Source organism: Esox lucius, chromosome 19, assembly GCF_011004845.1.
Source record: "Esox lucius isolate fEsoLuc1 chromosome 19, fEsoLuc1.pri, whole genome shotgun sequence".
NCBI lineage: Eukaryota > Metazoa > Chordata > Actinopteri > Esociformes > Esocidae > Esox > Esox lucius.
In genome coordinates, this window is record NC_047587.1 from 14500826 (window position 1) to 14528437 (window position 27612).

A 27612-nucleotide genomic window follows, 5' to 3' on the forward strand; every position below is an offset into this window, starting at 1 on the left:
TGTGGAACTTTACAGGATTGTTTTTGTTCTACCTCTCTCTCTCTCTCCCTCTCTCTCTCTCTCTCTCTCTCTCTCTTTCGCTAGTAGGGATCGTCACAGCTGCCCGGCACATCTCCTTTGTCCCGCACCAAACAGATGTTTTCTTCCCATCACACGAGAGGGAGATGTTTGTCGGTTATTACCATACTGCCTCTGAGACAATTGGTTATTGTGTTGTTTGGGAGAAAGAGAAAAGTCCCTGACATGGTCATCAGTCAGTGGTGATTCTTGTTGACAGAGTCCAGGGGGATTCCTGATGTTCTTCGTCAGTGTGAGCTCAAAGGACTATTAAGAGTTGTCACGTTTTGTGATGTTGTTGTGGTGGGCTACGTGGTCCTGTTGTTATGTTGTTAGGTCCTCAGAGGAACCAGCCCTGTTTGAAGTGGCTGTGCCTCTGTCTCAAGAGTTTGGAGGATTTTTAGGAGGGGCAAAGAAAAAAATATGACAAGAGAAAAACTGGGAGAGAGATGAAGAGAGGCAGAGACAGGGCAGGGGGGAGAGATGGCGAGAGGGGGAGACAGGGTAGGGGAGGGAGATGAAGAGAGAGGGAGACAGGGTAGGGGAGGGAGATGAAGAGAGGGGGAGACAGGGCAGGGGAGAGAGCTGACAAGAGTGGGAGACAGGATAGGGGGGAGAGATGAAGAGAGGCGGAGACAGGGCAGGGGAGAGAGATGGCGAGAGGGGGAGACAGGGTAGGGGAGAGAGATGACAAGAGAGGGAGACAGGGTAGGGGAGAGAGGGGAAGAGAGAGGGAGACAGGGTAGGGGAGGGAGATGAAGAGAGGGGGAGACAGGGCAGGGGAGAGAGATGAAGAGAGGTGTCTCCTCTACAGGTATCCTAGGTGTTATCTTGGCTGAGATGTTCAAGGCCTCTGGACTGGCTGGTGACATCATCCTTGTGTCTCCTGTCATTAGTTCATCTGACCTGCTCAGTTCTTTAATCAGTTATTAAATCATTAGTGCTTTCAGGTGCTGTAGTCATAGTCCCGTCCTAGCCCTCCACCTCCCCAGAACTGGGCGTGGTCTTTGACGTGGGTGGATCCAAAGGAGGGGCAGTCTGGGTCAAGAGGCGAGGTTAGTGTTAGGGCGCGTCCTCCCAGACCGGGGGCGGAGTCACAGCCAGGCCCGTGACATCATGTGTTCCAGGAGATGGCCGCGCTATGTTCCTTGGCCTTCATGCGCAGCGCCGCGATGCTGGAGGACTTCCTGTCTGGGTCCACGCTGTTCAGGTCATAGCCGTTGATGCCGGTGCCACCGCCGCCCATTCCCCCGGCCCCGAAGAGGCTGCCCATGTGCGTCTGCCCCATGTGACCCCCGTGGCCCCCCGCCGGGCTGGGCACCCCCAGGTAGTCTGAGACCCCTCCGTGGGTGTGAGGGGGCATGCAGGAGGTGACAGAACCGTCACAGGGCACCACACATCCGGGGAGGGGCGAGGCTCCGCTGCCCCCACCCAGCCACGATGGGTTCTGGATCTACACGGAAAAACAAGAAATGATGAAGTTAGAGGATAAGTAATAGCAGGTTGAGGTCTGGTCATTTCTGTTGTTGTTTTTTACACCGCATTAGTGTGTTTTGTTGTTACCATGGTAATTCTTATCTGTTGACGTAGAAATGTCATGGAATTTCAACTGTGGCTTCATAAGGGTGGCCAGAGGGTTTTGTTTGTGAGTAGTAGGAGAAAAAATATCAAATGCAGGATCTTAATTTGATCAGGAAATAGCAGATCTGTAGTGTGTTTGAGTTGATAACCTCTTTTGTAGTTAACGGAGTCTGGTGTTACACAATCTGGCTTAACACAGTCTGGTGTAATACAGTCTGGTGTAACGGAGTCTGCCATAACACAGTCTGGTGTAATACCGTCTGGTGTAATACAGTCTGGCGTAACACAGTCTTGTGTAACGGAGTCTGGCGTAATACAGTCTGGTGTAATACAGTCTGGCGTAATACAGTCTGGCGTAATACAGTCTGGCGTAACACAGTCTGGCATAATGCAGTCTGGTGGTCTTTCTGTCAACCTCTACATATATTTTGATTAAACTTGAATACTTTATTTCACCTTGCAATCAATTTAGAATTAAGCAGGGTGTTAAATAAATCAGATGCTGGACCAACGTTCCATGTTGACGAAACTACACGTACAACATGACAACAACACAATATGACAACAACATAACATGACAACAAATCATGGCGAGAGCGTCTCCTCAGTAGCTGATTGGATATGGGTCAGTAGTTACCTGGGCATAGTTGTCTGACCTGGTGAGGAGGGGCAGCTCGTAGGCAGTAGAGAAGTGAGTTCTGACCTGCTGCATCTGACCAAACCTCTCCCTCTTCCTCCACTTGGCACGCCGGTTCTGGAACCACACCTATTGCAAGAAAGGAGCCATCAGAAATAACACTCTCAGGAGAAAAGAGTTTCTGTAAATGGTTCTTCGGCTGTTCTTGTGTGAAAAACAGCTTTCTGGCTCAAGGGAACACCATTTTCGTTTCAACATGTTTTGTCCATGAAGAGTCCTGGAAAGGATCTTTATGGAACCTAAATGGTTCTATTTGGGTTGGGTTGTTTGTAATACTTAATTTAACTATCAGTTCAGTTCATTTAACCATGAATTTGGTTGACTCAGCACCTGTGAGTTTTGGGTATGTGTGCTATTGAGGACGTTGCATTTAGATTGATCAAGGAGACTGTTTCATTCGCATTCTTTATGTTAATTTGTTTTCACATTATCCTAATGAAAAATAAGTAAATGATGACTCACAAACCACATTCCAACATCAGGATGTGCTTAGGCTCTTGAGGAACTTATATGCCAGTTTAAGCATTGCAAAAGGTAACAAACCAAACACCTGGTATCAGCACGGATGAACCGGAATCACATTTACTGGTACAGATGGGAGATGTGGCCACAGAGACATTTTGAAAGATACTCCCTCCTACAAATGACCTGACCCAATAGGTAACATATCCAACACAGGTGACATCTCCAACACTGATGACATCTCCAACACTGATGACATCTCCAACACTGCTGACATCTCCAACATTGATGACATCTCCAACATTGATGACATCTCCAACATTGATGACATCTCCAACACTGATGACATCTCCAACACTGATGACATCTCCAATATTGATGACATCTCCAACATTGATGACATCTCCAACATTGATGACATCTCCAACACCGGTGACATCAACACTGTATGGAATTGTAACATTGCAGCTGGTCATGTGGTCATGAATCCACATCCCCGTATTGCCACTTAACAGCAAAAATACATCTCCAAAAGATACATTTTACAGAAAATGGAGAGCAGAAAAAAAGTTTTTCCCAACATGTAAAAAAGTTATTAATAATAGGTGGAACTGGTTCTGAGTGCATTATGGAGAGTGTCAGCCCACAATGCATGTAAAAACACAAACATTTGCTATATATCAGCCCTGATCAAAACATCAGCCCCTGTTGTGATCTAAACCAGGACCCCCCTTTCACCACATCGCAGCAAGGAACCAGGAGAGGATCTGCCATCTGAACCTGAGGTGAAGACAGAATGCAGAGCATTCCATAAATCCTGCCCTACTTGAAAGCCCGGACACAGGTTGCCGGGTTGACGTGTCTTTAAAGTTCCGGCTAAGCATCTACCACGTGGCTATTGATGTTCCCAGAGTGCTGCAAGTGTCCCCCTGGAGATGTCCGCTGCAGTATGTGTGTGTGTGTGTGTGTGTGTGTGTGTATCCGTGTGTGTGTTACACATCTGGATCTGCTGCATCTCATCAATCACCAGACTGCTGGAAAGGTATGACCACCACCTCCACTGATTTCACAACTAGAAGGATTCCACCCGTACAGTAACCTTCTGATCACTGCTGGACAGAGACCTGAGGGGAGAGGGCATGGAGGAGAAGGACTGGAGTAGAGGGATAGGAGGACAGGAACTGAAAGAGAGTGGAGAGGGTTTGGAGGAGTAGGCTTTGTAGGAGATGGATTCGGGGAGAGGGGTTGGGTAGGTAAATGTATAGATGATAAATACCACCCTTCTTTAAAACAATACACACACCATCCTAAAAACATCATCCTAAAGAACAACACCATCCTAAAACACACCATTTTAAAACACACTGTTCTAAAGAACCACACCATCCTAAAAACACCATCCTAGAACAAACAATCCAAAAGAACACAATCCTAAAACATCATCTTAAAACACACGATCCAAAAACACCATCTTAAAAAACACCATCCTAAAACACACCATCTTAAAAAACACCATCCTAAAACACCATCTTAAAAAACACCATCCTAAAACACACCATCCTAAAAAACACCATCTTAAAAAACACCATCCTAAAAAACAGCATCCCAAAAAACAGCATCCTAAAACACACCATCCCAAAAAACACCATCTTAAAAAACACCATCCTAAAAAACACCATCCTAAATCACACCATCCTAAAAAACACCAACCTAAACCACGCGTTTCCAATACTTCAGCTAGTGATTCATCCTGTGATGGCTGCTTCAGTCACCCAATACACAGACCATCACAGATGTTTTCTCTAATCTCCTCATCCTAAAATCAGGATTCCTTTCATCTTTTATCTCTCCCTGTTCTCTCATAGTCTGTTCTTCACTTTATTTCCATTTCAGTGCAAAAAAAAAAAATCTCTTAGTTTAGATGTGCAATAAATTAAACTATTATATGATTTTCAGAAGAAAAAAACCCTGGACAAGAACACTGAGAGGAGGAGAAGAGTGGAGAGGGGAGCGGAGCAGATGCGAGGAGATTGGGCCTCCAGTGTTTAGATGCATGTACGCAGTGATTGTCTGCCTGTTATCCTCCGAGGGGAAAGAGAGTACTCTTCAAAGAGAGGCCGATGTAGAGTCGACACGGGGGTTTGAACTTGGATTATGGCGTGGAGGAGTCTCAAGCCAATCAGGTTGTGGTTTCACAGCCGCTTACGTGCAATTTCCCTTTCAGCTCATCTATCTCTCCGTCCCTGCTTTCTCTCCCTTTTTGACATTTATGCTGTGCATTTTATTATTTCACGAGACTTCCGGTTTGTGTGTTTATCTTCAAATAGCTCTGTCGGACAACCATCCAACCCAGGAGGAGTACCTTCACCTCACCCAGTGAAGTAGCCATCAGCTCATTAGCATAGTCAGCTAATTTTATAGAAATTTTCAAGCACTGGCTCAGAAAAGGCATCGGTAGGTGAGGAGTGGAATATGGAGTTATTTTAGATACTCTTTGAAACGGTAGGGGTTTCACATACTTCCAGAACATGGGTGGGGTCTCTCCTGTCCTGGCTTAAAGTGGAAGCAGGTTCCTCTATTGGTGTCTGAGGAGAGATTTGGACTGGGCTGAGTGGGAGCTTCCCTGCAGGATGGGCAGAGCCAAAAGCTTCGGTGGGGATGTGGGGATCTTCCTCTTTATCCATCTGTTTTTCTTTCTGTCTTTCACTCATTCTCAAACCCAAAGTCACTGTCTGTCTGTCTGTCTCACTCTCAATGTTTCACTAGCTTACACTCTCACACACTCCTCCACGTACATGCACGCGCACACACACTCACATACTCACACACCCGGAACCAAAGAGGAAGAGTGTTGTTTTCCAGTGTGATTATGGCAGAGGGTTGTGAACATCTCCAACAGAGGCTGATACTCTGACAGGGTTGAAACTCGTCAAGTTATCATGTTTTTTCAGAAACTAGGTGGCTGCTGTTTATAGACATTTCACTGTAAGTGTGAGTGGACACCGGTGTGTATGATTGTCCGTGTGTATGTGTGTGTGTAACATGACCACGGTTACATTAGTAATACATGCCAAGAGTGTGGTGGATTGACGCAACTAAATTCTCCTGAGTTTAAAATGGGGAGAGGAGAGAGAGAGGCAGAAAGAGAGAGAAAAGAAATGAAGAGAGAGATTAAGAGAGATAGAGAGAGCGAGAAAAAAAGAAAGTGTGAGAAAGAGAGAAAGAGTCTGACATCCATTCCCCAGGTCGTCTGCACAGAGCAACCACACAGAGCAGTAACCTGATATTACTCAATGTGGCTGAACTCTAAACGTCAAGGTGAGGGTTGTCGCCCTGCAGATCATATCATCTGTTTGGAAAGGCTTTGGGGTTTTTCAAATAACTTCAAAACCACAACAGTCACCAATCCCTCCGGGGCAACACAGCCTATACACACAGCGTTTATCTAGGTCACCGTTTTGGTTAAGGTATGTCAAAGTCATTCCTACGGTTATTTTAAGTCGCATTTCATCAAAGTACTGTTCGGTTTTCTCATGGGAATCTGATTACAAAGGCTTCACCAGATGAATCTGAATCTGCTAACCAAAACAAGGGGAGATTAGAATCCGAGGACATCTGCAGACCCTATGGTCCAGTGGTCAAGGTGTATAGATGCAAACCCTGGAGTACCGTGTTCAACTGTTGAATGAACGCTTCCTGTCTCCTTCTACCTGGTCTCTCTCTCTATCTGCTGTTTTCGGCTATGAAAGTTCCCTCAAGTATATCCGAAAATATCTGAGGAACTCAATGGAATGGGAAGTAGATGGCAAAAAGCTGTTCATCTCTGCGTCACGCTGTTCACCCCCCCCCCCACACGCACACACACACATCCCAAAGAAGAGGTCTTTCTCTCTCTGTCTCTCAGATCCAAGCCCCGCCTCAGCTTCCTCCTCCCTCTCTGAACCCCCCCATCCCCCCTCGTCCCCACGTCTCTCTCTTTTAAGTCAGCGTAGGGAAGTGGGGATATTGGAAAGTGAGATGGGAGAATGTTCAAACTGGAGCTTGTTTTCATTTCATGTTTAATTTCCTGACGCCTAAGCCCTTGGCTTTCCTCAGCTAGCCCTCTGACCTTCTGGAGGCTCACAGGCTGGGGCAGCGGACCAGCTACAAACACACACACACACCAGTACACACACATACACTGCACATACATAATTCCATCATGACACTACATGTGAACGCATTTTCAAATCTGAAACAATAGTGAGTAGATGCTTGTCCTTACACACTGCCAAATAAATTCCGTACATGTCATTCTTTAACACTAACCCACTCCAATGCGCATGACGTCTCACACATATCACAGAGGGGTTTTCTTTGCTCATTTCTGGGTGTGTGTGTGTGTGTGCATGCGCTCGATGCTTTTTCTTTGAAGGGCAGTATGAAGAGGGATTTGGGGTCAAATTGTTTCGAAGGGAGATCATTGAGACGTATTACGAAGTCAGACGTTGTGTCCGTCACTGCTCCTCCTGTCAACCCCGTCCCGGCTCAACGTGGCTAGCAGGAGCAGGAATAGCGTGGTAGCAGCTGTCTGCGCTGAGAGCACGCTAACATTATGTAGTGTTTCCAGGGTGTAACTCCCAAAGCAGGAATCCCGGCAGAGAAAGAGTCTCTTCACCGTCGCCTTATCGCTAGCTTCAATGGTGAAGCCCTGCATTTTTCAAAAAGGTGTTTTCTTCAAATTGTATTTGAAATTCAACCCAAATGTGACCACACCGCTAACCTCCCGGCTATTGCTAATGTTACGTTAACATAACCTGTGTCTATAGAAAGTAACAACGACCCCTCTCACCTCGGCTAGCAAGGCCAGGATTAGCAATATAACAGCTGCCCGCGGAGCACACTAGCTAACCTCAGTAGCATGCATTTCGAAAGTCAGGGCCTCTTCTGAATTTTTTATGCTGTTTTAAGACGTTAAGTTGCGATCAATGTGTCTGCAGGGAGTCAGGTTTGTGTGCAACCAGAAGGAAGTGATACTCTCTAAACAAGACAGCAACCCGAAGCACCCATCAAAATAGTTATATGACCACCATTGTTTTCAGTTTGCACTGGCCATCTCAGTCTCCGGACTTAAACTCCCATGTGTTCTCGAATCATTTCAACATTTGACAAAATGCCCCATAGTCATAATTTAGTTCTGACTTTTAACGGTTAATTTTATACAGTTGCTCATCCTTATCAAGGGTGATCGCTATTTTGGAGGTGACAGTTAATGTTGTTTAAAACCGCCCCATGTCACGTCAATACGGCACCTATAGCAGGTGGACAAGGAACACAGAGCAATGTTCCAACATTTAGGTCAGAAACTGAGCTAGGTTAAAGGTGATTGTAACCATACCTTTATTGTACACTCAAGACAATTAATTACCATGAAGCATCAGGTTAATTAGAGAAGTATATTAATGGAGAACTCTGAAATCACAGTGGATAAAATATTACAATATTATTTGCACATGTGCAAAAATATGTATTTCAAATTTTACGTGGCTGTTTAATTTCACAGTAAAATATATTGATGAAACACCTCAAAACACATAACACATAATAACACAAACTCTGGTCTTTTGGACAAAGGACAGGCAGAAACAAATTTCCATCTAGCAACTCACCACCACCATTACAGGCTGAGTACTGATATCTAGCAATGGCAACCATTATGGATTCTATACTTGTTGATTCTCTCCAGCAGTGGAACAGACATCTGTGCAGAAGGTGGTTCTTTGCAGAGAGAGAGAGAGAGAGAGAGAGAGATCTGGGGGCTGAGCGTGGAGCTCAGCAGTGATGCAGTAATTGCTAAAGACGTTGACAGCAAAAGGCAGCTTACAGAGCCATTAAAGAGCTTTATTTATGCTCCATGGCCAGTGGGAGAGAGACAAAGAGAGCAGGAGGAGAAAAGGAGACACAGGGGAGAGAAGGGGGATAGAGGAGAGAGAGAAGACTGAGAGCAAGAGAGAAAAGGAGGCAGAGAGGAAGAGGTAGAAAGAGAGAGGGCAGAGAGCAGCAACTGCAAAAAAGCGGCTTTGAAGTCTAGCAGTCTCACCTCATCTCTGTCACACAGGGCCTTACCCTGGAGATTGATAGAGTGCCTTAGCATTCGCTCAGACCCCCCCCCCCCCCCAGCCTAGACCCTGTCTGTGGAGAAGGTCCAATCTAAGTTAACGTGAGTGAACTAAGTCAATGCGTTGACTGTGACTATGGCGAAAAAAATCATGACATTTAGATTCAGTGGAGCTACTGCTTGGAAGAAATTACTTGGAATTAATGTTCTTTGGGATTTTGTTAGTTCTGGCAAGGAATCTCTATGCTGAATATCACCAGTTTTTTTCATTGTGACATGAAATGCATTCTGTGATGATTCGCAGAGAGTATGTACTTAAGAAATGTGGCCTGAAGAGATTAAGTATACGGCCAATGTACTATCACTGTTCCGTCGTCATATGTGACACTCTTTCAAGACAGTTGCACAGAAAAAACCTTTCGGATAGAGAATGAGAGGAAGACCTAATCTTTGGGTGTGTGTGTGGAATAGCAGCGTGACACAGAGATGAACAGCTTTTTGCCATCTACTTCCCATTCCGTTAAGTTCCTCAGATTCACCTTTAATGAGCTACATTAGTAGTTTGGTAAATTAGTTTTAATGAATGTTTTAATATATATTTAATATATTAAAATTAAAATGTAATCTCAGCCAATTTTCAATAAAACTAACTAAAGTAAATATCTCTGGGAGACTGAGCAGGCACACACTGGAGCACATTTCTGTTGACAGTAGCCCAAGAGACAGAGCTTTCATACCAACAAGGGGAAAGCCTTTTCCCGACCATAGATAAGATCAGAGAATTTATATTCTTTGTTGGTTAGCAAGTTATCAGGCCGGTTAATTGTATTTCTCAGAAGGGGGTTTACCGCTCTTCAACAAGAGCACAAAACCTGCAGGGCCCATATTTCAGATTTGAGTGAAACGTGTGTGGTAAAAATCTTGTTAATAACATTCAGAAATGGGCTGGTATATGCAGATATGGACAGGCAGATGGTAGCCTACACTGTCTAGTTATATCAGGCCCTTTGGCAATAATAAGCACTTTCCTTTTGTACAGTGATGTATTGCATCTCAGCCCAATCCAACGCCCTTTCAGTCCACCCTTTTTTTTAGTCCACAAAATATTGGTTGCACAACACAAAACACAAAGCAGCCCTATTGCTACTATAAACTGGTTACCAATGTAATTCGAACAATGAAAAAAGGTGATGTGATGTCATACCCGTGGTGTAAGGTCTCATATACCATGACTTTCAGCCAATCAGAATTCAGGATTCGAATCACCCGGTTTGTAATCCGTTATGCCGCAGCATGGATCGGAAAATTGACGGTAGTAACATAATGAGACGTATGGAGCTGGACTTTGTCTACAGACTCGGGACGGACCCTTTCCTTGGACAAAATTGTTGGGGTTTAGTCTTGATTGCGTGTGTATTTATGGTATGAGTTTCTATGTGAAGTGCGGGTCAAACATCACAGTGACTCAACAGTGTGTGCCTGGTAGTCTGGACAGGGAGTAAATCACATTCATCTGGCGGGATAGATGTTCTCTGTTAGAGTACCCAATGACGGCAGCGACTGTTACGCACACGCCTTGGCACGCACGCACATCCGCGCACACGCAGACACACAGACACACAACACACCCAGACACGCAACACGCCCAAGCACGCATGTTCACACAAACAGACACTCAGTTGTTGTACAGTACATTCCCTCTTCCAGACCAGGTTCTTTGTCCCTGACTGTGTCTCAGAGCACACTGGGAAATTGAACCTGGCATCTCAAAGTGTTTTTTCTTCACTTGCCAAATAGCTGAGATGAACTTTCTCTCTCTCTCTCTCTGTTTCTTTCTCCCTTGCTCTCTCTTTCTATTTTCTTTTCTTTCAATTAAAACTTTGCAGTTGTGCAGTTTAAAAAAGGTTGTTTTGAGGGGAGGCCCTTGCCCTTCAACCTTGTACTACAGTCTACATTGTGTAGAACTCAAAAGCTAAGTTGTATATCCCCTTTAGTCCTGCCCATGCAGATGAGAAGACGAGAGAAGAGGGGGAGAGGAGTAGATAGGAGCAGGGGCATAGGTTTGATTACAAATGTAAGGGGGACAAAAAAAGAATCTAATGACCGTGGTTTTGGAGTGGGATATCCAACAAGCTCATATAGGTGTGATGGTCGGGTCTCCACATACTTTTGGCCGTATGGTGTATCTGCCCTGGACACAACATCTATTTGAATAGACATGAACAATACTGCCTTCAACCATTTCATTAATATTACTTAGTATTGTCTGTGATGTGTGTTCTTAGTAAAAAGTTATTACACAGACCTCTGTTTTTCAATTTGTGTGGCTGATATAATGTGATCTACATGTAGATGTTGCCTGTACTGTACTTAAATTTCACAACATCACCTCCCAAGCTCTACCACAACCCTCTGACATGACAAAACTGGTCGACTTAACATGCTCTTGGTTCTGCTAATAAATATGAACATTCAAGATATGGCCTACACATTACAACAAATCTTTTTGTTGAAGTTATCCACTTTTATAGACTACTGCTATGCAGCCACATTTCACCTCAGCTTCTTGGTTGACCTTTCCTCCCTGGCTGTCGGATCCTGCTGTGACAGGAACCCCTGTTACGGTCACCATCTGATCATGCTAAAGTGCGGTACAGAATACGATATGAACAGCTTGAGCTACATTGACGCCTGCACAACCTGATGGCAATGTTTGATATATAGGATCCCCATTAGGTTGAAATGTAAAATGCAGCTACCTGTGTATGGAACTACAGGTAACGTTCGCTAACTTTTCAAGAGAACAACTATTAAGCTAGTTAAAAAAACGCTATTAAGCTAATTAGTTATCCAACTGTGTCTTCTAATATCTCATAGCTAGCTAGCTGTAGCACTCACGTTGTCGTTGCATAGAAAATACACCTAACTTAAGTCTCTTCTTGGCTGGTGTCATCTCTGTGCTAGCTGTGAGTGGGGTGAACATAGTGTTAATGTGTTAGACCAGACCTGGGAAAGATAAGGCCCCCTGGCTGGATCCGGCCCGATGAGTCATTCTATCTCGATATATCCAAAACTTAATAAAACAAACAAAAAATACCTGATGAGGTCTGCAGATTACATGACTTTATTTACTGCTGCATATTTATTTTATTTCAAATTAAAAGTGGCACTCCCAGTAATAAGTACAGCAGTATCATACTGTCTGTTTTAAACACTTTTAAGTTAAAACAAGCTATTTACATTGCTATGATAAGTAGGGACCAGCACCACAATCCACGTGCGGAAGTTATCATTTGTTCGTACTATACAGCCAGTGTTTCTCAAACATCTCCTCCCCGGCTGTTCCATGTATTAGATGTTTCCCAGAGCTAGCACACCTGAATCACCTTGTTAACTAATTATCAAGCCCTTGGCTGCTTGATTCAGGTGAGCCAGGTCGGGGCTACATCAAATACATGGAACAGCTGGGGAGGCCCCAGGAGAGGTTTGAGAACCACTGCTATAAGCAACTGATGGCTAGCGATCTCCGGACAGGAGCCTGTCTAAGAAAAGTTGATAACAAAAGCAGGGTATTTAAAAAAGAATGGACAGGAAGATATTTATTTGCAGATATCGCAGGTAAAGCAACTTGCTTAATATGTAATGCTAACGTCGCAGTTTTTAAAGAGTACAATTTGCAGAGGCACTTCCATAGAAAGGATGCGGTCCAAATACAAAAAACTGTCATCCGATGCCCAAGTACAGATCCAGCCTCATTGACCAACATCTTGCAGAAGTACCGCACACTGCTTCAACAGAAAAGACTCCTGACTTCACCTCATTGGTCAACGCCCATACGAGGCTCTCCTGTTCATAATGAGTGAGTGGGCCAAAAATATGAATTTCTTGGGTCTGGGCTGCTGGAATAGTTGTCGTTAAAAGCATGTAGTACAAAAAATATACTGTGTGAAGTTACATAACAGCAATTATACCAACATTTGCTTTGAGTGAAAATATTTTTTGAAAATCTGTCTGTTTGCTAGCTAGTGAGCCAAAACGTTAACTAGGAAGATAATAAATATTTCTCAACTATCGTTAATATATAACATTAGCCTAACCACACCTAACATGGTTGCCGGTTAAAAAGAAAACACTTGTTGATAGATGAGCTCATTTATATGTTATGAGAGGTAGTTAACTAGAGGTAATGTCAGCTAGAATACCGAACATTCATGAGCCAGAGATCAGAGTTGCTAGTAGCAACGGTAGCCTCTGCTCTATTACAGTAACCAGTACCGTGGAGAAGCCCCTGACTGCAGTGTGCAGTTCGGGGCCGGCCTCAATGTGGGCGGAGTCAAACGTGTTTAACCCGAACCCTCCCGTCTCCTTTAAAGTCACTCAAGCTGAGGTTCACAAAGGTATCAACGTTAACGAAAGCAAATCTTAATCGAACCTATCCTACATAGATACAAATATAAACCTTGTTGCTTAAGTTTCATGAACTAAATAATTATATAAAGAAACTGGTGCAAAAACTGGTGCAAACCTACTGGTGAAAAATAAAGAAATCTTACAGAAATGTGGAGAACCAAGAACATGCTGGAGAGGGAGTGCGATGATCTAGTAACCTAATAAATCATTATGGAAAACGTACATACATATGCTATCAGAAAGGAACAAAGTGGGTAGCTGTTGTAGCTAAGCATTAAAAGGTTTAGTTAATTTTTGTTGTATTTGTCTACTTACATTTTAATTGGGTAATTTTGTTTCATGCCGGAAGGTCTTAGTCATTTACAATATGTTTCCATTATGATATGATAATTTATCTTATAGGCCTACAGAACATATTAAATGCGGTTGTAGTTGTATCATCTGTTTATTGGCTGTAATATTATTGAAAAACGACACTATATGAAAAGGTTTCCACTTGCGGTTACATGCGTTACTTTTAAGATAATCTCATCCCAGCTAATGTCTTGGGTCGTAGATTTAAAGCCAAGTGGGTGATAAGGGAGGATCAGGTGCGCAACCAATTTAGAGACAAATACCACAGCTTGTATTTTACACAGCAGCAACAATCCTCACTGGACATAGAAGGAGCAGTGGTTGCAGCGGTAGAGAAGTAGGAGAAATAATAAGAACTACATCATGCACCATAACATCATCCTGAAGCCACAGACTCTGGCCAAACAGACTCTGGCCAAATAGATTCTGGTCAGACAGACTCTGGTCAAACAGACTCTGGTCAAACAGACTCTGGCCAAACAGACTCTGGCCAAATAGATTCTGGTCAGACAGACTCTGGTCAAACAGACTCTGGTCAAACAGAATCTGGCCAAATAGATTCTGGTCAAACAGACTCTGGCCAAATAGATTCTGGTCAAACAGACTCTGGCCAAATAGATTCTGGTCAAATTCAAAAATTTGTTTTCCATGGTATTATTGACAGACATTTAGGGATTTTTTAAAATTTAATTTCACGTCAGTTTTAGATTTTTATTTTTACAGCCAATATACGCAATGTATATGCTAGAATAATTCTGTGCGCATAATATTTGAAAGCATGCGATTTGCAATTTCTTGACATGTAGCCCACTGATAGAATATATTTGTTGTTCCTTTTTGGCTGCCTGCTGGAACTGCTTTTTTCATTTCAGTTTAATTTAATTCAAAGCAAGTAAATGTCCTATTTTATTTTAAACATTCAAGAGGCAAAATGTTGTTTAAAAATGCTGAGTATCAGATTTTCTTGCAAGCCGATAGTGTATCAGAAATGCTTTAGTATTTCGTCGTCGTATAAAATTAATATGAAAAAAATTATATAGTGGTACTTGTTTGGGTGTATACATTTTGGCTAAAGGACTGATAGACAGATCTGATGACTATTTGAAATGATGATTACTTTGTATTCTCATCCTTTCATGTTTTAAAAAAACAAGCTAGACTTCATTAAAATACTGTATGGCTTTGTTATATAAGAACGAATACTCAACATACATAATCACAAAACGGACAGATTTCTGTTTGAATTATGACTAAACAAAAAATGAACAGAGCGGATTTGGAGTGGCAGTTATTTTTCCTGTGAGTGAACAGTGGTTTTGAGTCGAGTGATGGGAAAGACGTGGAGTGACGGAACGGTGGAGCAGTGCGTAACCTTCGCTCCAGAGGTCACGTGCTCGGGCAGGTATCAATCAACGTGATATTTCTTGAAAAATGAACTACGTTTGTATTCAACATGTGAATACAAACACAGGCAAAAACGTGTGTTTGTATTCCGTGTGTGACTGTCGAACCTCGGATGGACAAAAAAACGGTGGGCGGGGTCAAATGTGTGTCTCCGCTCACATTGATCACGCCCCGAACTGAACACTGCAGTCAGGGGTACTTGGGGGTAGCGTGCACATGAACTTCCCAGCAACAAAGTGCCTGCATGTGTTCCTTAAGGCAGTCTGAATTACAGATTGCTTACCGTCCTGCCTCCACACCGTTCTAAAGCACAGAGTTTGAGGCTCTCTTATAATGGAGTTCTGTTGATAAAAAGTGGGGGCGACAAAATGCCATTTTAAACGTGGGGGGACATGTCCCACTCATGTATAATGAAACCTACGCCAAGGGAGGGGAGGAGAGGAGCACTAGCTGTTCAGCTCTGTCAAGTTTTATTCCTTCTAGTTTTAACTTTCATGTCCCTGGGTGGATATTGTTAAGATGATGGGGTTCAACCATATGCACTGAACTTAGTGTGATATTGCTAGTTGTTTGTGGTGCACAAGAGCCAAAGCCATCTTGTAGTAATCTCACCTTCCCTCACATATGATCGTTCGGTTCAGTTTGATCTCTGTTTCAAGCTGAGCTCTGGGTACGGTGGTTGTAATTTTGCCAACTGCTTTTTTGTCGGTTTTTCTCTTTACATCTCCACTCTGGAAAACTGAACTGCCGACGTTCACCTCCATCTGGGATCATATTATAACGTCCTTGTTTTTTCTTTTTGCTTACTTCTAGGACTGAATGACTGTTTGACTGGCAGACTCACTGTCTGTCTGACTGCTAATTTATGGGGATAAAGGTAATATTACTGGGGGGGCTGGTAGGTATACTTCCCCACTGAGTCTTAAGGTCTGTGCACGAACTGAGTCACTCTGGATTAGTGTTTCCTAAATTACTAAAAGTTCAAATGTAAAAGTAGAAAGTGACAAAGTGTAAGGAGAGAAAGATAGAGAGAGAGAGAGAGAGAGAGAGAGAGAAAGAGATTCGTCAAAGACAAATCGCAAGTGACTGGCCATGAGACCGCCCCCGGATTGGCTGATGTTAATGAACAAAATCCTAAAATACAAATAAAAATGATCTCCATGGACCCTGAAAGGGCAAAGGTCATCTGTCCTCACCTGCACTCTGGCCTCGGTCAGGTCAGTCCTCAGGGCCAGCTGCTCCCTGGCGTAGACGTCTGGGTAGTGAGTCTTCTGGAACACCTTCTCCAGCTCCTCCAGTTGGTAGCTGGTGAAGGTGGTGCGGTTCCGCCTCTTCTTACCCTTGTTGCTCTCGGCGGCCTCGCTCCCCTTGTCCATGGGACTGGAGAGGTGGTCGGAGCTAGGGCCCCCGGACCGGTCGGGCTGACCCTTGACCCCAGACCCTGGCTCCTTCAGGGTCAGGTAGGAACCTTCCATCCCGGGGGAGTCTGTGTTGGAGGTCAGCTCAGAGTCAGTTAAGCCACCGTTGTCTTTGGCTGTGGGTCAGAGAGAGAGAGAAAAACAGTAGTATAAGCCATCAAAGAAATTAACATTTCTTTATATTTTCTGTTTTCCATGGTCAGTCATTTTTTCTGTGTGATCGTGATCGTGAAGTTTAGACAGCAATAAATCTTTCAGCAGGATACCGTGTTTGAAATAGCAGAATAATTAAAACACGGTTGTCTCTAAATTAACCACATTACAGTGTTCTGCTAAACATCGGTGAACGTGGTCACATTGCTCCCTTGAGTAATCCGTTTAATGAGGCTACCAATCTTGATTATGGTGAGTCAGTGTTGTAGTCCTTGACAGCCCTAACTGGATAACTGTTCCACCTCCAAACCGCGCAGCCTTGTTCTCTGCTCACCATCACGCTAGCAGTCCCAGTATCGACTGACATGAACTCCAGCATGACATCATTCCCCGTAATGCTTTTCAGAAGGGTCAGATATCTCTGCAGCTAGAGTAATAGAAACTGAATATCACAAGAAATGTGCTTCTCTGTTTGACAGGTGTGTCACAACAATACACTCTGACCTGTGATCCAACCATCAACTGCCAAACACACGCGTGCACACACACTCAGCCTCTTATTACAAAATCTCTGATCACGCCATCTGAAATATGAATAATCCATAACCAGACCAGTCCCATGTATGGGGGGCCTTTGTGTGTCATGGCCACCATGGTGCCCGAGCGGCCCTCAGCTCTCAGACGTCAACAACATTGTGTTTGTCACTCATAATATCCTCCGTTGGGGCGACAGACCCGGCTCTGTTCTGTGTATGTGCCATAATCAGAGTCTCTTCCTGGTTATATGTGGAATATGTTTTGGATTCTATTTCAGGGAGATGGTGAGCAAAGAGGAGCGCTCCTCCTGGATAAACAAACAGCTGTGGGGATAAATAAGCTGAGGGGTTCTGGTAAGGCCCAAGTGGAGGAACACTGAGGTCTGTTAGACTCTGTTTGTCTTTCCTGGGCATGGTGTGCCCTCTAACGCTGGGTCGCGTTCAGTCGGGCACTTTGACGTAACATTTTAAAGTGTTTTCGAACGGAAACCGAAAATGGGGGAATGAAGGAGCAAGGGTGGAGGACTAACCTCACTGTCAGAGCTGATAGAACGGCGGCATGGTGGATAGGGTTAGCATGTTCTGTTAGCATATAGCAGGCTTTTGCCTAGTGGTCCCTGTTGGCTATAATAACAACCAGGACAACATGGTTCTGGGATCCAGTCATCATCTTATAGGAAGGTGGTGAAGCAGAGTGATCGGAACCTAGGTCAGATGGGCTCAGTGAGATTGTGTTGGGAAATATTGGCACTTTCAGGAATGTTTTAAAGCTTTGGGAAAGGGTAAACTCTACAGCAACTCATTCCACACATCTCTTTGCATATATGACTGTTGGGAAGAAAAAACCTTACGGACAGATTTCATTTGTCAGAAAATGTGCTGAATCTGGGCCCAGTTTTAACCCACTCCAAAGGCTTCCACTACCCGGCTACTGGGCTTCAGATCCATCCATATAGTGGGATAGTCTGTGATTTTACTCTACTTCAGATGTAGCTCGTCTGCCATTGTGCCCTGGAACAAGGCAGCTAGCCACATATCATGCCCTGCTTTAATTCCCGCATGCGTTCTCTGAATCAAGTTGGCCTTCACCGTAAGCACAAATCACCATGGCCTTTTCCTTCTCTCATCGACGGAACAATAGAGAATGGTAGAGTTTTTGCCGCGTATTTATTAAAAAGTCCCATTGTAATGTTTATTTCGTGCATCGGTCCGCAGCCCTGCGACAAGCCTCACCGCGCAAACTCTGTTGCTGCAGGGGTCATGTGATGTGGGCGGTTTTATCGGGAAGCTGAGGTTGAACAGAACTGTTCTCATAGTTTCCCACGGAATCTGCATTCCTGTACGAACCAGTCGCTGCTATTGATCTCTCCTCAGTTCTCGGAAACATCTGGGAGACAAGCCTCCCTCTCTCTCTCCTCTCCCTCCCTGCCTCCCTCCCTCCCTCCCCTCTACTGAACACTACTGAACCTGGACTCTCAGACAGGCAGATAAGGGACTTATGGACCGGCTGGCAGTTGCAGCTTTGCGTTTAAGTCTCTCTCTAGTTCCAGCCTCCTATCTCCATCTTTAGCGGCTGGTCATTAACCCTTCCCCGGGTTGCTAATTTATAGTGGTTTCTTTTATTTGCCTTCAGTTGACCCTTCCCGTCCCATCCTGTAAAAGCAGAGAGGGCGCCCTGCCGCTTTACAGATAGTTAAATTACACTTTGATGTTTTTCGCTCTGGGTTTGACTAGGATTAAACGACTGACCCTAGTAAAAGTCTGACCTTTGCTAACTGAACGAAAAGGTCTGCTGCTTAACACAAATGAACTTATGGAAAAACAGTGAGAATAGGATCAGTATTCTATACAATAACATTATACTGTAAAGGAACAGTATTGCATGTGTGAACTTCATTCTTTTAACAATATATTATGTGCGTATGATGAGGGAGGATCTGAAGAAGAACTATTCTTCAACGCCCCCTCCTATTCAGACAGCCACAAGCTCGCGCTCACACACACATACACAAACATGAACGCACACACACTTTTCTTTCTATGCACAATATTTTGGAGGCAATGCAACGGAATCTTGGCCACTGCTCCAGAGAAAAGTGAGATGGTTGCATTCTCCAAGACGGCATTGAGCTGACAGACAGTTCAGCAGGCTGGACTATGTTTGTGGGTGACGACTTAGCCTACTGTGGGAGCATGTCAGAGCTAAGAGACCTGTCTGACAAAAAATAATGGTCATGAGATTACATTAACTGTGGAAAACCCCTCCTCTCAGGCCTAGTTGGTTGAGCGCAACAGGATAGAAGGTTTCCTTCTCTGGACCAAACAATAAAAAACTCATGTTGTTTTGGGTAAAAGAGTCTTTTACATCTTTTTTTTTTTTACATCTTGGCCCCTGTAATCTCCTCAATGTGTTAGATGTTATTAAGATTTGTGTCTGTGTGTGTGTGTGTGTTCATGGCAGATTCTTCCTTCTTTTAGACTGTCTGTCAGCTCCTCCAAATCTGACAGTCTAAGCAATTGTATTGAATTGCATGGGGCTTGGGGAATGCAGTTTTTTATCAGAGTAAATAAATCCTCTGTAGAATGACAGAGTGAATAAGAAACATGATTGTGGCTTTGTTTTTTTATATCTACCTTAGGCTCAGTGGACTTTATGGAACATGCAAGTCTCAGTAATCTTGCTAAAGTAACATCTTTGACAGCCTGTTTGGCCATGTGCTAACTGTTTTAGAATGTGTTCAACGCACCACAATAATTTTTTTTTTTCTAAAATTAGAAATTGAATTGCTAAATGATCCGTGCCCAAAAACCAATCCATATGTCTGATCAGTAGGGCCGAGATAACAATTTGGGTTCTAGCCGGTAAGTAATGAGCAAATATTGTAATCCATGCATTTATCATGTGTGCGTTTTTATTGCACATAATATTGGCACAGACATGTAACCATGCAGACACTCTGTCTCCCAGAACTATCAACTCAACGTGTTAGCCATCATCACATATCTTCTCGGTGACATCACGTTCTAGGCCATCTAACACATACTTACTGAGAGTGTCTCGCTTTGGAAAGAGGCTGCTAAGACCTTTTTTTTTATCCTTTTTCTGTATGCTGAGAAAACATCACAATCACCTTTATGAAGTAACTATATGTACACATACCCCAGATTTTACTTGGTGCAATGGTGCTCTGTGCTTATGAGATGCGAGCTGTCACTATATAATATACTTGGATTTGCCGTACATATTAACAGCATCCGTGCAGTATGTTATGTCTATAGGCACACGAGCAGAGTTCTGAGGGCAGTATGGGGCCGCTTTTAATTTAACCATTTAGAGGTGCGTTGACGAGAATATAGTCTTGTTAGAATCTGTGGGGCAGACAGTCCGTTGCACTGGGACAGAACGAGTTGAGGTGGAAGTCCTTTTCTTTGGGCGTATTGGACCTGTACTGCTCATCTGTCCCCCGTCTGCTGAAGGGTCATGGTTTTTGGAAGGGAGGGGTTCGAGCAGTGATCTTTCCTTCAATGGGGCAGAGGTGGGGGGGGGCATTTCCTGGAATCATGTCCCAGTTCTCCATGTCATTGTAGCAGCTATACAGGAGTTATAATTATTATTATTATTATTACATGAACCTAACAAAGGCCTCTTGTTGTGAGTCTGATTATCAGCATTTGGATTCAGATCTGAGAAAATACAAATCGCCCCAAACTGTACATCTGCAATGGTTACAGCGTTTGTTTCAAATCCCTGACTCGACAAAGTGATCTGTTGATCTGAACTTGAGCAAGGCACACAACACTGATTGCTCCTGGGTCCCCATCAGTAACATCTGATCCATGGGTGTCCCAGAGGGAGCAATTTCACACCCGCAAACTTTCCAAACGCTTGTACATATGTGTGGAAATTTACTAATCCTATAAGCCCCCCCCCCCGTATTTCACCTTTGACACGAAGAACACTGTATAAAATGGGAATGTTTTATTGCCTGAATGACAACCAAAACCTCAGTGTCTAACTCCCCGCCAACAGGGTGCAGCTTAACCGTGGTGTGAACGTGTGCGCTACACCCTGATTTATCAACACGGCTGGGACCGTGCCTCAGCGTTCGGACGTAACATGGAGTGTCAACAAGCATCAAAAACAGGCTTTTAGCTGTTTGGACGTGTGTTGATAGGCCGAGACACTAATTTCAAATTAGTGTTCCAATCATTGCTCAGGTGGTATTTAGCATCGGCTGGTTAGCATTGGCTCGTATGAACACGTTCACCTGACTCTGGGGGAAGACTCTCGTGGTCCAAATCCCAAACATTAAGTTTAATCAATGTGAAGTGCCCACTCCACTCCTACCATAGCTGCTGTCAGACTACATACGTGTAGAGTAAGTTTCATGTCATGTCATCACGAGGAGCCGTCGGCTATCTGCTATCCAGATGTCCTCCTCACTGGAAACCTCCAGTTGATCTCACACACTCTGCACAACACCCGCTTTCAAGAAAACACCCTAACATATACAATTTTGTGACAATCTAACAAGGTCTCGGCATATCTCAACGGGTGTCCTTCAGAGACAAACTCCAAATAGAACCCAAGTGAAAATACCCAAAGCGCAGAGAGCGCCATGATCCAAGAGCACAGCAATGTAAACACTCAAACACACAAAAACACAAGTGTGCCGGCCAGCGCCAACATCTCCCCACAAACACACACGCACGCCCCGTCAAGTCCGTCTCCACACACACCCAACGCATGCACCCCCCGTGTGCGCGCACCCCCTGCTCCCCATAATCACTCAAAACGCTGCCCCAGAACCCGATACCCATTTCTGGCGTTTGGTTTATTTACTCGGGGCGTTGGTGAAACGGGGTTACGTACACCAGTCCTCCTCTGTCATCCCAGGGTCTGTCTGACAGACGCCGCGGCTTTGGAGGGCTTGTGTTGGGGAGCCTCAATAATAACCGTAGGAGTCGGTTCTGGCACCTCTTCCAAACGGCACCCCATCCACTCCGTCGTGCACTACAGCCCGCAGCGCCCCGGTGAAACAGGCTGCGTGCTGTGTAGGGGATAGGGTGTCGTTCGGAGTCTGAGCACACACATCTGCCTTGTATTAATGGGGTAGCTAGCTCTCCCGTAGCGCCGTGTAGCCCGGCCCGCATTCCTGCCGACTCCTGCCATGTAAGAACTCCCATCGGTTCCACTCGTGGTTTGAATTCATTCATTGCTCTCTCGGGTCACATAGGGAGGGTTTTCTGTCTGCTGGGGCTCCCGGCAACCACCCCCCCCCCACCACCCCAGCCCTGATATGTTGTCTCAATGTCTTAGTTGTGTCTAAACAGGACACCACTAATGTGAAAGCAACGTCTACCTTCTGCTAACCTTTTCCTAGCCTTCCGCAAATCTTTTGTAACCTGCTACGTTGAGTCTACTAACCTGCCTTGTGTGTTCTCCTAACCTGCTTCTATAGGTTCTCCTAACCTGCCGCATGGGTTCTCCTAGTCTGCTTCTATACATTCTCCTAACCTGCTGCGTAAGCTCTGAAATTAGAGGCCTCCCATCTAGTCAAAAACCAGTGCCTGAGACACCAGTTTAGCAGGACCAAGCCTACAGCACTGTAGCTGAGACACAGGTTTATTAGGACAGAGCCTACAGCACTGTAGCTGAGACACAGGTTTATTAGGACAGAGCCTACAGCACTGTAGCTGAGACACAGGTTTATTAGGACAGAGCCTACAGCACTGTAGCTGAGACACAGGTTTATTAGGACAGAGCCTACAGCACTGTAGCTGAGACCCAGGTTTATTAGGACAGAGCCTACAGCACTGTAGCTGAGACAAGGTTTATTAGGACAGAGCCTACAGCACTGTAGCTGAGACACAGGTTTATTGGGACAGAGCCTACAGCACTGTAGCTGAGACGGGTTTGTAGAATTATTGTTGATAATGGCCATAGTGCCTTGTGTCATAGTCTCACCATAACAAACTCCACTTCCCATGATGCCTGAGGCACCACCCTAGCATGGAAGTGTGAGCCTAATGCATTGGACTATTTTAAGGAGCTAGCTGTATGGAATAATGTAGTATGAACAATACACAGGTATGGGTCATTTGTTATGGTTGTTGAAGGAGAAATAATGAATCGTTTAAAATATAGATAGGCTAGTCTCTCTATATATTTATTTATTTATTTCGGACTGTGTTGAAAAAGCAGAGATAGGACTATGGACAATGAAAACGCGTTGTGAAAGAGTACTAACATATAGAATGAAACATAACAGAAGGGGTTTAACACCGATGGAGAAGCTGAGTATGTGTTCCGGGATAGGTGTGAACACAACACTCAGAAGGGATGTACATTCACTGCCACGGTATGTGCGTGCATGTGTGTACGTGTGCGTGTGTGATTCTTTTTTGGAATAGGTGGACAATGGTGGCGGGCATGGATATGCAGACCTTAGGCATGCCCATTGTCCCAAAACAATAGAGAAGCGCACCAATAATTCCCACGCGATTGATAATAAACCGTCGAAATGCGGGTGTGGATGGATATAAATGCAATGAAGTTGAGGAATATCTCCCTGGTTCCGTACCAAAATACCCCACACAAAGGTCTGTTGACGCCTAGGGCTTTGGCTAGCCTCCCAAATCTATCCTCCCTGAAGCTTCATCGTAATCTGGCTTCAACATTTTATAGAATAACATTGCAAAGCGCTCCTCGGGGAGACATACTGTTTTTAATGATCGCTGTTTAAATGTCTCTGTCTCTCTGTCATTGGACGTTGCCAGATGTTTTCGTTCGATGCAGGGGTGCTCAACCCCTGGCTCTCACCTTGAGAAAAGCACACACTATAAAGTGTGTGATGAGAGTTTTACCCAAAATAAAAGGCCTGACTCCTGCTGTCTGCTGTCACGGGAAAGCAGATTACTTTTATGCTGGAGTGGGGTGAAAGATGCTGGCAGTGGCGGCGGTATGTCGTTATAGCACAGCGTTGTCGAACGGTTCAGATGTCCTCGATTTAGTCTATTTCACTCCCAGAATCGATTCGAAGCTTGTCATTTGGATTTCACGCTTTAATGAGTTGTCGAAATGTTTAGGGTAGATTTAAATTAATTGGAAATTGAAGGGACAATGTGAAACATCTGAAGCATTTCTTCAAAATGGAAAGGCCCTCGTCTGCGCAGTAGTAGATTTAGTAATAGATTAAGCTCAGTGCCTAGTTTGTTTTAGGCTACTTCTTCTGTTAAGTTGAGGATAGTATATCAATTAAATAAATGTTGCTGAAATTATGAAAGTATAGGCTATGTATAATTAATGTATAATTGCCAATGGATATTGGTCCAAAAAACCATGAACGAATTTAATTTAAAATTATTTTAATTCTATTGAATGTAGGCTATTGTTATCGTGATTATTGGTTTGTATCTGCTCTTGTGTAGACTATAGGCTATAGGTTTCAAAGACGTCCAGACCGCTCAGCGCTTAAATTAAATTGAGCTTGCTCTTTAAAATCACATAAGTCGTCACAACCTGGTTACTAAATTGTGTTTATATTATAGTATATTGTAGTATTTTTTTTATTTTATTTTTTACAAATAGTGTCATAAGATCTACATAACAGTCGCTTCATATGGTACGCCATTCGCTTGAAGCAACAATAGTTATACGTCCAAACATATTTATTCCTTTGATTTTTTTGTGCATTAAATTGCCTTAGTTAACACATTCGGAATTATTTAAATGTTACCATGTTATACAACTAGCGTATTACAAGATTTCAAAACGTGGGCGTGAGTTATTAGTGGAAGATGCAGAGCTTAATTGGAATAGCTTATACCAAATTGTATTATTTTGCTACTTCTCTTGAAATAATGTCGACTTTCTGAAATTCATTAGCGTAGAGCCATGCAGTTGCATGTCGAGAAAAAAACGTTTTTCTTTGGAATAAATCGATTTTAAATAACGAGCTGAAAGTGATGTCCAGCCAATCACGCTTGGCTATGATGTTCATTTCCATATTAACATTATTGAGAAGAACTTTTCATATGCTCGCCATTGACATATTACAACCTAGCTATAAATCTGTTACATTGTCTGACATGATTATCATCATGACGCAAAGCCCCTTGTGGTAAGTGTGCGGGTCAGGCTGCGAGCCTCTCCAACTGATCTGTAGCCACGCAGAAGGCCTGAATAAAGCGAATTGGGATTGCCTATAAGAAATATTGTCTAAATTGCAAAAACGGAAGTTACACAACTCAAAAATGTATGTTTCATTATAATGATAAAAAGTTCTATTTAGATGTGCTGGATTTCAAGACTTTATTTTTTTATTAATTTTCTACGGCATGATTAGACGGCACGCTTGAGGATGTTTCACTGGAGAGAACTTTAAGCCTACTTAACACCAATTTTTACTGACTTGACACTCAAGATACAATATATTCCACACAAAAACATCCAAGCTCGTTTTGTAAACAGCATGAAAAACCCTGTAAGCTTCGTAGGCCTTTACCTGCTGGTTGGCGGTTGGTCTCAGTTGTTCCCCTTATTTTTGTTTCTGGTATGATATCCTTAGATCTTATAAAAAAAATTTGTAAATGTAATTTCACTAAGAACATATTTTAGTCTATCCAATGAATTTGTTAAATCCATATCCCAATAAAGTTCTTAGGATTTTGGTTGTTGTTTATAATTAGTGGTTGTTATGCCTCGGCTGTATAATAGCCCTATGTGTAATGGACAACAGAGAATAGCTAATAATACAAAACAAATTAGGTTTTCTGGTTCGCCATAAGATTACATATACAAGAATATCAGAAACACGTAGCTTAAACGAAGACAAAAATCTGTTTTGTAGCTAGGCTATAATGTTCAGCTGATCTCAAAAGTGAAATTGTTCTGCAATTTTTGGCATTATTTTATTGACTTCACCAACAAATTTGGCTTCAAGTTAATTAACTGCTCGTGCCGTTTCTAAAAGACAAATGTTGTGTGTCTTCATCTTTCAAGGACACTTGGGGGATTTCATAAGCAGACTTCTCTGAACTAACGCCTGGCCTCTTACACTGATCCTATCCTTTCAATGTTGAGCCTCCTTGCCCATGCGGCGAAGGAGCACACTGCTGTTTGGGATGCCGAATGACCCACCAGGGCCTAGACCAACTATGAAACATAGTTTTTATTATAAAATCAAACGATAACTAAATTAACTATTGAACACTGTTTTAGTGCAGATCCTCTAGAAATCAATCAAATGTAGTTTTCACTTTCGTCAACCCGCCAGTTAAAACAAAAGTCAAAAATCATTGTGGATGCTGATTCGTACCAACGCGCGCACAGCCGAAAGGAGTCGTACTCACCGTAGCACGGGGTGGGCGCGCCGTTGTGTGCGCTGCTTTCTGGGGGAGTTTTGCAAGCTGGTCGTTGCATGAAGAGGTGGTATTTGTTGTAGTTGTTGCCCTCTTCAGTACCGCCGTCCAGTGACTGGCACTCCTGTTGGAACGGACTCCGGGACTTCTCCCCGTAAACCTGTTGTCCTTTAGGTAGGAACGTGGGGCTGTATTTGGTTTCACTCGTTTGGAATGTCCTGAAGGGATTCGACGGTTGGTGATCCCTACTGTGAGGCGAAGACGTGTTATAATATGAATCCATGGATGTCATATCACAATATGAAACGCACGTATCTACGTTCATTCCTAAAACAAATTTTAAAAAGTTTGAATAAAAAAGCCGAACTGTTTTTTCTATGTCCTTGTGCCCCTGCAGCAAGAGATCCTTTCTCTCATGCACTGACGAGCACTCACGCACTCTCTCTGTCTCTCTCTCTCTCTCTCTCTCTCTCTCTCTCTATCACACACACACACGCTCTCTCTAACACACTATCTCTCAAACAGACTCCCTCAAGCACACTGCCGCATCTGGGTCGGTTAGAGAATGAATCTGATGTTGGCCAGAGAATTGCAGCGGACAAATGCTAAGAAAAGCCCCCTGAAGGTTCGCTGGGGTAAGGAACAAAAATTCCGTTGCTTAACAGATGATGCCAGTGGGCCCACTAAGTCCTCAGCTCAAAACATTCCGACCTTGTCGCTCCATAGGCGTCGTTACAAGAACCATAGCCCACCCCACCGTCGCTGTTATTTAGACACCAAAGATGGAAGATGGGAGGTCTAACTAAAGAGATAGATTTTTTTCCTTCTTTTTTGGTAAACACGCGGGAGACAACACATGACATTAATTTGATTAGGAGTGAATATAACTGCTTTGATAAATGCACATGGGGGGGGGGTAAAATTTCATGGTGTGCATAAAAGAGATAATTGCTCGAAAATTAGATTTTCTTTCCTTTATTCAATATATATGAGAGGTATAATAAGCTTTAAAATACCTTATTGGGAAGAACGTTAACAACTATGGATTCATGTAAATTAACGTAAAATGTCAATTTTCGT

General features: G+C 43.6%; 1 protein-coding gene across 1 annotated transcript; it reads right to left on the minus strand.

Annotated features, from left to right (window-relative positions):
• Window positions 1-786: 786 nt before the first annotated feature.
• Window positions 787-27249, minus strand: LOC105018322 (homeobox protein aristaless-like 4). Its single transcript, XM_010883650.4, has 4 exons — window positions 26524-27249; window positions 16259-16596; window positions 2276-2404; window positions 787-1510 (listed from the first exon to the last, which is right to left on the minus strand). The coding sequence occupies exons 1-4, from the start codon at window positions 26855-26857 to the stop codon at window positions 1172-1174; spliced, it is 1140 nt and encodes a 379-aa protein (XP_010881952.1). The 5' UTR covers window positions 26858-27249; the 3' UTR covers window positions 787-1171.
• Window positions 27250-27612: the final 363 nt, after the last annotated feature.